At 27.1% G+C, this 11,218-nt stretch overlaps 2 protein-coding genes across 3 annotated transcripts; one reads left to right on the top strand and one right to left on the bottom strand.

Annotated features, from left to right (window-relative positions):
- Positions 1 to 2,318: 2,318 nt before the first annotated feature.
- Positions 2,319 to 4,738, bottom strand: LOC112685474 (multifunctional protein ADE2). The gene is made up of 9 exons (XM_025557371.1): positions 4,646 to 4,738; positions 4,340 to 4,558; positions 4,071 to 4,265; positions 3,823 to 4,007; positions 3,358 to 3,562; positions 3,074 to 3,270; positions 2,841 to 2,994; positions 2,624 to 2,782; positions 2,319 to 2,535 (listed from the first exon to the last, which is right to left on the bottom strand). The coding sequence occupies exons 2-9, from the start codon at positions 4,359 to 4,361 to the stop codon at positions 2,369 to 2,371; spliced, it is 1,284 nt and encodes a 427-aa protein (XP_025413156.1). The 5' UTR covers positions 4,362 to 4,558; positions 4,646 to 4,738; the 3' UTR covers positions 2,319 to 2,368.
- Positions 4,739 to 4,741: 3 nt separating this feature from the next.
- Positions 4,742 to 8,767, top strand: LOC112685472 (amidophosphoribosyltransferase-like). 2 transcript variants are annotated; one of them, XM_025557369.1, is made up of 9 exons: positions 4,742 to 4,829; positions 5,490 to 5,631; positions 6,324 to 6,445; positions 6,511 to 6,659; positions 6,718 to 6,973; positions 7,600 to 7,806; positions 7,939 to 8,066; positions 8,125 to 8,467; positions 8,549 to 8,767. In XM_025557369.1, exons 2-9 carry the CDS (start codon positions 5,498 to 5,500, stop codon positions 8,686 to 8,688), a joined length of 1,479 nt encoding a protein of 492 aa, XP_025413154.1. In that variant the 5' UTR covers positions 4,742 to 4,829; positions 5,490 to 5,497; the 3' UTR covers positions 8,689 to 8,767. The 2 variants fall into 2 exon arrangements, with proteins under 2 accessions (XP_025413154.1, XP_025413155.1); XM_025557370.1 differs by lacking the exon at positions 4,742 to 4,829 and adding an exon at positions 5,206 to 5,403.
- Positions 8,768 to 11,218: the final 2,451 nt, after the last annotated feature.

Below are 11,218 nucleotides of genomic sequence, written 5' to 3'. Positions count from 1 at the left end.
AGTACAGAGAACAATACAATCACAAAATTCATTTGAAAAAAAAATGATATTCATTATGTGGGTCAATAATCACTCTCGTATCTTGTTTCAGTTTTATGTATTATATTATCAATGTAATTCTACGATTAAAAAAAAATATATTTCCAATTAGACACAAATTAGAGCCTGGGACTGTAAAAATATTTAATATTTTCCTTCTTCTTCTATAGTTAAAAAAGCCTTTCAAGACCACCCCATCTCATTCCCATTACTCTTTATTCATTGTTCTTTCTTTCAAATTCATTCCTTCACCTAGCGATTTAGTTAATATTTTCAGTTACTTTAGTCTAACTATTGGTCAAAATATGAGTATGGTATTATTATTTATTAGTTAATTAAAATACAAAGACTTCCTCTCTTATCTTATTTAATTTATATGCGTTTTTAATAATTTAATGTTTTTAGATTTTTCGTTTTAATGAGTGGCGGTACATACCAGGAACAGCAATGTTTTTTCAACAAAAGAAAGAAGGAAAATTAATTGACCCACTGTATGACAATAGATGTGGGGTTGATTTACAATATATTGGATCTACTCACAAGTGTTTAGAAATGACCAAAAAGGATATTATGTAATTATTGTTAATAGATAAACTTATTTTATATAAAAATATAGTTAATTTCTGGAAAAAATTAATTATCTTCTCCAATTATTTTAGGTAATAAGTTTTAATATAATATTATTTTTATGCATTCAACAATCAAATTTATATTTTAAATATTCATAAAATAATTCATCAAATCCACTAACGTTTAACTACAAGTGAAAATGTCTAAGGTTTAATGACGATTGACGACTGATGTACCAATTAACTATAAATATAAATAGATATGGAATATTGTCGATAGTAAAGGCCACGTCACCACGAGCAATATTTTATCGTACGATTTATTTATATATTATATATATAATATATAAATAAATCGTAAGATAAAATATCGTTTATGTGAAACGATCTCAACAGTTAACACAGTATAAATATAAAATGTATATTATATATTTATTTATATTAATACAACAATAATATACAAAAATTATATTATCAAATATAGAACCATTTTATAAATACCACGAACGAAGCACTATATCGCTGCCCGTATAGCCGTATGTCGATCGACGCCATTGATTTTTATAATATAGATACAGCGTATACAGAAAATATTTTCGGGAGGGGCTATTATGGTCAGAGCTAAATTGCCACTGCTATCTAAGAATTACTAACAACACACAGTAGGTACTTATCTACATTACATTTACACAATGTTCCAAAACGATTTAACTTTGGACGCAAATTCTAAATAAGCATAAGGCATCAATAAAAAATAACATACGTTTAAAATAATTTTTAAATATTTTAAAACATTTCATGGGGGTTATAGCCCACTACCCCCCTCTATATACGCCACTGATATACAGTATATTATAAAATCAAAGATCGACGCTTATCAAAGGTATTTCCTATATTTATTTTAATATTTGATGACGCATTAGCCTTTAGTCGTTTGTCTGTCAGTACATAATAAAAATTAAGATTAAAAATAAAATTAAAAAAAAAAATATATCTCAGAAATGTATTTATGCTTTGAAATTTTAAGAATATAAACATAGTTGATGTTTGTTATATCCGATATTTTTAATTTTATAATGATAATTCCGGTTCCCAATATTGTAAGGGTTCTTGGGTTCTAAAACCGGTTCTTTTGGGTTCCGTTCCAGCCCCTGCTAAATAGTAAATTGATTTTTCTAATGGAGTCAACATGTACAACAAAACAAATAAAAGTTTTAACTTATTTTAACTATTTTAAATTTTAGAAGTTAAGTTCCAATAACAATTTAAAAAAATGCTTACTTAAATTATTCTTTATTGTTAATTGGACCTGTAATTTTATCTTATTATATCATGTTTATTGGTGAAAGAGCAATTAAAACTAAGTACATAAAATTGATGATTACTGAGGTGTAGGAATTATCTACACATTGCATATCAATGTTCAAACGTCCGAGTAAAATATTAATTGGACTACATCAAGATAAAATTAACCAATTTATTTTAAATAAGTTATTATAAATAAAAGACAAAATACATGCAATAAGCAGTATCAGCTAAGAAAATTACTAGTTATATTTATAATTGTGATATTAAATTATATCAGTTTATTTTAAATAATTGTAACCATATATTCAGAGAAAAAAAATTGTATAAAATGAATACAAGAATTTATTTATTAGTTATATTATATAAAAATTTCACTAAACTAGCATTTGATAGAATAAAATATAATTTTTTGTGGATATTGATTAATGAACAATAATAAATTATTATTGGGTTTACAAGTCTTTTAAAACAATTTCTTGATCACTCTTTATTAAAGTGACATATTTTTGTAACTGCTGTACTTTTAGCTTACACCATATTAATGGATCAGATAATCCAATAATACGTGATGCAGCCAAAGCAGCTCCTTCCTCTTCTCGTACAGTTACACAGCCCAAACCTAATTAAAAGTATTAATTATTAATAAATAATGCTTAGATAAAAAAATATACTAGGTATTAAAATTATAATTTTTTTTTTTTTTTTACCAGAGGGAACATTTAATGAAGACCAAATGTCTTGATTAACGTTGGAAGATGTTAAAGGTGGACAATTTATTACTGGCAAATTAGTGTAGCCAGCGATAACCGGACCTAAACCATTACTACGACCAGCAACAGCAATTATGACAACAGGAATACTTAAACCTGAAATTCAAATAACCAACTAAAAATACAAGTTCATAACTTATTATACTAATATTACCTTCATAATAATCAATCATTCTCAAAACAAATTCAGTGCTTTTATGAGCTGATCCAATTCTAATTTCAGTATTAATACCCATAACATTTTTTGTGTAATGTGCAATTTTTTTTCCAAAACTTTCATCACTACCTGATCCCATAACGATTACAACCTTAATGAATAATTTTATTTTAAAAAATTAATTTTCACAATATGCTACATTATTTATTTATTAAAAAATTAATGCATACCAAACCTGTTGATGGTTGAACCAAATTTTGAACTTTTTCTGAAACCCATTTGAAATTTGTCTTAATTGTTTCCAAATCAGTAGGTGTGACAGTGCTTAAATTTCTATACACCTGCTTATCCAACATTAATCGTTTGTCTCCATTTGGCCATAACCTCCACGAATCATTGTCAATAACATCTGCTACTAATATTTTTCCTAAAATATAAAATGTATGTATGTTTAGTTAAAAAATATTAAATATATATTTTGAACATTGTTAAGTTTTTATAAATTATAATATACCTTCAGAACTAACACCAAATTCAATTTTCATATCAACTAAAGCAATATTTTGTGATGCCCATAACTTTTCCAACACTTCAAATACACAGATAGTTGTTTTCTTCATTATTTCATATTCAGCGTTTCCAATAAGAATATTTCCTATTTTAAACTCAACCGACAATAACTGCTGTTCAGACCATTGAGGATCATCATTTTTATCATCCTATTAAAAAATGTATTTAATTTTTTTTTCATCAATAAATACAGTATTTAAAAATCTTAAAATTTGTTATCAGTATATAATATAAATGTATTTGTCTACAATTGATATTAGTTTATACTTAGTAGAAAATAAGTATCTCTGTTCAAGTAAATTAAGCTTTATTCAAATTAGTTCATCTTTTATATATTCTTCAGAAAAATCATATTTAAACTAAGATGATTTTAATGAAATGCTTATACATTATTTATAAATACACATACCTTGTAAAAAATTTCAACTAATGGTGGAGTAAATCTATAACCTTCTTTCACTCCTGGATTACGTTTCAGGAATGATCCTGTAGCAATACGTCTTGATACCCATTCAATTGGAATCATACTACACTTTTTGCTTATGAAGGTATTGTTGGATGATCCATTTTTTGAAACAAACGCTGTGTTTATTCCTATGATAAAATGTTATGATTAGTATATATAGAGTTGTTGGAACGTTTAAAAAATATGTATACCTAAATCTTGTAAAATTTTAAATATTGCAGTTGTGGTTTCTGTAGACAGGGCTGCTTTGCCTTCTAAATCGTTGCTTCTGATGCCATTGTGGGCGGTTATTCGGTCCTTACTCACCATCAATACATTATCCGTCTCAGGTAAGTCGTATACGACTTTAGTTTTTCCTTCGATGATTACTTCGCCCAAGTTGAGACCTAAACAAACCACGTGGTCGAACGGTCGTACTTAAAAGTTTTTCGAAAGCATAGTTTAAACTAATAACAATTACCATTAGTTTGGGTTTTGGCCATATCGAAATCTTGTTTATAATTTTGATTTTGTGTACAGATATGTAAGTAAGCGCTACGGGGCTGAAGCACTACTGGTCGATCAGACGACGGTAAACGAACGAATGCCCTGCGGTTCGGTGTAGAACTATAGTGCCGGCTCCCGCCAATATTCACAGCTCGTGTCTGGGAACGGTTTTCGGTGATAATAATAATCTAACCTGGAAATATTGTGTTGTGTTTAAACTGGTTCGGCAGCTTACCGAATATACATACAAATACAAAAGAAAAAAAACGTATGATCGTACCTTGGAATTTGAGATGAAATTCCGTACGCGCAATAGTTCACAGAGCGGTGTGCACTGTGTACTGTTACTGCGTTCTCTAACAGACCTGACGACCGGTAGACCACTGTCGACGGCCAGACGACACAAGAAATTTAAGTCATCGACCACCGTGTGCGATAGTTTTGCGTCTTTGTTTTCCTAGAAGGTAACCCTACGTTTTACTGTTTAGTTAAGTTTCTAATGAAAACGCTGAGTGCCTATTGTCCAATATCGTGTTCACCAGTGCCTTTTAGTAATTTTAATTAATTAACGAGAATTGCTAATTCTATTATGATATTTACGAGATAAACGTTATTCGGACGTCAGTTTGTTTTTTCCTGATAAACTTCGATATCTCCAGTTCACGGTCTACAGCCTTTATTGATATATTCGTTTTGAATTTGTTTTAATTATGCCATTTTCTCTACTGGGGTCATCATTAGAACAAATATTCACACTACCTTAAAATATTTCTATTTGATTATTTATTTGGTAGGTATGTTTAAAAAAAAATAATTGAATAATGCGTGCTCACATTTTTTTTTTTTTTAATTTTCATTCAATTATTTTATTGTTTCACACCCATGTTCAATGTTCACATCAATTTATTCTTCACGTAAAAAATTCTTTTGCTTGGTAATTTATCATTTTATAAATTTTTTCCAATTTACGGTTTATTATAGCTTTTGTTATAAACTTGCAATACGACTATTTTAATACAAATATATATTAATATATAGGTATGTATATATTTTTAGTTATTGTATATATTTCTATAATTGTAGTAAAAGTAAAATTATTATATATATGTTTTATTTTTATGTAGGTTTAAGAATGTCTGTTGAAGAAGATGACAGGCAATTACGCCATGAATGTGGTGTATTTGGTTGTATAGCTTCTGATCCATGGCCAACTGATGTAGACGTAGCTCAAGTTATTTGTCTTGGATTATTGGCCTTACAACATCGGTAATATTATTATATTATATTACTAGCTATAGTTTTCATTAATTATTACTATAATCCATAGTTAAAAAATTTTAAATTAAACTTTAAAAATATTAAAAAAAAAAATTATAAATATTATTTAATCTGGAATAATTTATTTTCATTTCTTATGTTTTTTTTTTTTTTTTGTTATTTGCTTTTATCAGAAATATTATAGTAATACAATTATTATTAAAAAAAAAAAACATGGGTTACCTAATGATAGTAAAGAGAGAGAAAAAAAAGAATAATAAAATAAAGCAAAAACAAACAATTTTAAATTAGGAAGCCAGTGGAATTGATAAAATTAATTATGGAAGGAATAATTGTAGTAGAACGAGAGTTGAGAAGGAGATTTTAGTCGGCAGTGATCTATCCTAAGGAAAGCAGGAATAGAAAAAGGAGTTGTCTACTTGGTAGAAGGGATGAGCAATTGAAAATTAAGTGGTTGAAGTCACAAACTCCATGATGTCAAGTTGAGAAGAATTGAAGAAAAGCTTGAATGAATGGTGAGGTAGTAAGCTGTATCCAATAAGAAGGCAAATGAATGCCTGTCTTATGTTATTGATTATTATTTTTTCTTAACAATATTTTTGTGCATACCTTGTAAAATGGAACATCTTTCCAAATTATTTATTTTTATATATTTTAAATAATACTTAACATTGCTACAGAGGCCAAGAAAGTGCTGGTATTGCCATGAGTGAAGGTGATAATCATACCCACTTTAATGTTAAAAAAGGCATGGGTTTGGTCAGTAATATATTTAATGAAGAAGCAATAAAAAAACTTAAAGGTAATAAAAAAATACATTTATAATTAAGAAATGAATAAAAATTAATTATGTAATATATTGTGTAGGTAATCTTGGAATAGGGCATACAAGATATTCTACTAGTGCTGGTTCTGAAGAAGTTAATTGTCAACCATTTGTTGTACATTCAGCTCATGGTGCCTTAGCAGTTGCTCACAATGGTGAATTATTTAATGCAGGAAAATTAAGGCGTATGGTAAATACTACTTTATTGAGGTTTTTATGTTCATTAATTATATATAATTTGTAATTAGGTTTTAGCTAGAGGGGTTGGTCTTTCTACCCATTCAGATAGTGAGCTTATTACTCAAGCTCTTTGTTTAAATCCTCCTGATATTGAAATTGATGGTCCCGATTGGCCAGCTCGTATTAGACACTTTATGGAACTGACAAAGTTGTCTTATTCAATTGTAATAATGGAAAAAGATAGAATATTTGGGGTACGTGATCCATATGGTAATAGACCTCTCTGTATTGGAAAATTGATGTCTTTAACTGATTCAAATAAAGGTTATTGTATACATTTATATGAATAGATTATAATATTATTTTAGTGCTTGGAAGGAACATATTCAACATAACTTATTCTTAAATATAAGTGATTAAAATAGTTTTTAGAATCAAGAATAATTTTTATAACCTAAGCAATTTAGGTACTTAATTGATTTAACTATTAATAATTATAACTCAATGATTGATTTTGTATACTGTGCTGACCGGCAACCCAACATATGGGTAGTTCATTTTATTGTTAATATTTGTTAATTAAAATTGTTTATACAAAAGAGTTATATAATTAAATTTATATATAGTAATCCTGGCGATACTGATACGATACTGATGTTTACAAAATGACAAATTAATTGTAGCAGTTTTATCAGTGTGAAATTATTAGAGACTAAAATAAACCATTAAAATATAAATTAAATTAAAAATCATTTAAAAATTTTTGAAGCACCAAATATTTTCCTTATTTAAGAACAAAGAAAGGTTTTATTGTAAGTCTGAAATGAAAAAGGTTTTTTACAATGTGAAACTAGTTTATTTTTAAAAGTTCTTTCCGAGCACTGATTTATTTACAAAATAAAAAAAAAAAAAAAAAAAAATCTAAAAAATCTAAAATTGAATTCTAACAGAGGATGGCTGGGTTGTATCATCTGAATCATGCGGATTTCTCTCAATGGGTGCTAAATATGTGAGAGATGTCTATCCTGGTGAAATTGTAGAGTTTACAAAGGAAGGATTTCATACAGTATCCATAATGGGTCGACCATACAATCGTCCACAAGCATTTTGTATTTTTGAATATGTTTATTTTGCAAGACCTGATAGTATATATGAAGGTAAAAATTGGATTTCTTCATTAACTAGTACATTTATTTTGTATTCAATTTTCAATGCATTATTTTTACATATTGTGTTGAAAATACTTAACTAATTTTGAATTTAGTTTTTATATTCATATTGTTTTAAAGGACAAATGGTTTATTCAGTACGATTGAGGAGTGGAATTGTGTTGGCCAGAGAAAGTTTAGTTGAAGCTGATATTGTCAGCTCAGTCCCAGAATCTGGAACTGCTGCTGCTCATGGGTTTTCAATGAAAGTAAGAAATTAAATGTATAATGTATGATATGTTTATATCATTTGATTGAATTTTTCAGTCCAATATTCCGTTTGCGGAAGTATTATACAAAAATCGGTATGTTGGTCGAACATTCATTCAACCCAATGCACGGCTAAGAAGATTAGGTGTTGCTAAAAAGTTTGGTGCTATTGTTGAAAATGTAGCTGGCAAGAGAATAATTCTTATTGATGATTCAATTGTGAGAGGAACTACAATAGGACCTATCATAAAATTACTGAGAGATGCTGGAGCTAAAGAAGTACATATTCGTGTTGCATCTCCTCCTCTTAAATTCACTTGTAATATGGGTATTAATATACCAACTAAAGCTGAACTTATAGCTAACAAATTGACCATTGAACAATTGGCTAAACATATTGGTATCTATACTTAATTTAATTATAAACATTTGTTATTATGTTATAAAGATCATAATATTTATATGTAAATATTAATTTCAGGTGCAGATACTCTTGCTTATTTATCAGTTGATGGCCTTAAAGAAGCCGTAAAAGAAAAAATGCCAAATAAGAGTGCAATTGAAGTTGGACATTGTACAGCATGCCTTACCGGAGAATACCCCGAGGAATTAACTTTCTAAATGTTAAAGTATTATTATAATTAGTGTTGTTTAATTAGAACAATTCATTTTTATACTAATTTCATTGTAAAACATTTTATGATTGTTATATAGTGACAATATTTTGTTCAATTTATTTAAAACAAGTTAATGATTACTTGAATAATTATAGTTAATTATAGATCTAAATATTATTGTAAGTAGATAAGCATATATATTTATTTATATTTGATACCAAGAAATTAAATTAATAATTAAAACAGTACATTTTTTACGTCAATTTAGAGATTTATTTTCTATTATAATTAAAAATAAGACTTTTAAGTATATTAAATTTCACATTACAATATTTTTTTTTTTTTTATTAATAAATATAATTAATTAGTTGGTTATTTGTTTGAATTTTTCACTTTTAATTAACATTTTCATCTCCATTCATATATCTCTTATTTGAAGTCAACCACCACGTGATTGCCAATAACATTATACAGTGTGTAATTGCTAACTGAGAACACTTAATATCTGCTTAGAGTCTTTTATTATGAATTCTAATTTTTCTTTCGTTTTTATGATATAAAAATGTGTATTTTACTTTTTTTAAAAATTTATTTTATTACGCTTTGATTTTGATTAAAACCTAGAATAAGACACAATACTGCAATAGTACAGATAAAAATAAATGCAAAATTTGAATTTAGAAACGCACAAGTACGCTTTGAACTATAGTTTGCAGTGTATAGTTATATTATTAGCTATGGAGTTTTCTGCTTAGTAATTCAGTTAGGTTAAGAAACATGTACACAAAATGGACTTAGATGATCAATTACTACATTTTAATTGTGGTTTAAGACCAATGATTGTCATAGTTGATTAATTATTTTATTAGGTTAAAAAATACTCTTATAATAAACATATTTCAGTATTATATTACAATGTGAATGAAACTTTATTACACAATAGAAATATGAAACAAAAAATGTCAAGAAAAAGAAATTGTCAAAATTAATAATCCTATGAGTACCTAATTATATAGTTACATATGACTATTTTTTTAATTTTTAATCAAAGTATACCTTACCATTGATTTTATTGTGTATAATAATTGTTCCAAACGTCATTTAATAGCATAAATAGTAGATAATTTGTTTAATAAATGTAATAAAAATGCATGTATCATGTGTTGAAATGTATTATTTCTTGTAAAATTAAAAATACTCAAGTATAAAGTACTATTAAAGTTAACTGAAATAATGAATAATAATTAATAATTTCATATTATCAATAAATAGAGTCACATCTGCTTAAAGGAATAATCCCCCGCCCCTTATTACCTACTCTATTCAATTTGGGGTCAGCGTTATCAACATTCGTTTCTAGTCCTGTATTATTTTAGTTCATGCTGTAATCATAACTATACATACTTTATATTATGTATGATAATATTTAACAAGACTAAAAAATTAAAACTAACTATGCACTTACCTTTTTTTCTGAATAAACCGAAACTATCGAAGAACTACAAATACACGCATAAAAAAAAGGTTCATGGGAAGGAGGTATGACACACTCTTTCTATCCCACGAGCATGTTCTTGATCTAGTGGACGTCAAATGTACTTAATATTTTTTTCATACGGTAAAAATGTCAAACATTGATGTAAATGCATAATACAAATTATATATGAAATATTTTGACGATAATTTTCCAAAAAATGTCGATAACTTAGAGGTACGTACAATAAATTATAAATTACAGTAAATACTGACCACTACTGGCAGAGCTGTCGAGAGGGGGGAGGACATTGAGACTATTTTGCCCTAGGTTCCAAAATTTTGGTGGCCACAACATCCATTGCTTTTTTTTGTTAACTATAGTAGAGTAACCTAATTTTCAAGTTATACATTGTTATTAATATTTAAAAAATAATAATTATTTTTCAATTATTGAGTTTTACAATTTTTTTAAAAGAGTCACTAATAGTTTTTTTTATTTTTTTCATTCGCGTACCTAATAGCGTTTGCACAAAAAGTACTTATAAATAATTAAATGTATTATTATTATTATAATTAATGATAATCAGTAATTAACCTAAACGGTAGATATCTTAAAAAAAATTTCTGAACTAATTGTTGAAACCACTTGTATACATATACAATGTGTATATCCAAAATAGTGAAGAATAGAGATCAAAAAAATATGAGTAACTGTAGACCTTTATCGATGTTGACTAAAATATAATATAAATTTATTTTTATATAGACTTATAAAATATTAAAAGAAATACAAATGTTCTTGTAGTTATATTACAACAACATTAAATAATGAAATCAACATAACGAGTGTACAAACAGGAGTATTTTTTTCAATTTAAGGTGTTGATAAAGATTTCTATTCAATTGAACTACTCAAGCCTACAAATAGCAATCTAATGACGAGGTCATATCACTGTAAACATACACGTAAATCATCTGCCACAATTTAATAAAAATAAATAGGTTAGGTATTAAAATTATGTTCTATCTGCTATTAAGTCTATAGTATCTAGTATCGT

Source organism: Sipha flava, unplaced genomic scaffold (assembly GCF_003268045.1).
Source record: "Sipha flava isolate LNK unplaced genomic scaffold, YSA_version1 277_pilon_pilon, whole genome shotgun sequence".
In the NCBI taxonomy this organism is placed as follows: domain Eukaryota; kingdom Metazoa; phylum Arthropoda; class Insecta; order Hemiptera; family Aphididae; genus Sipha; species Sipha flava.
This window is presented reverse-complemented; position numbering and strand designations above follow the sequence as displayed.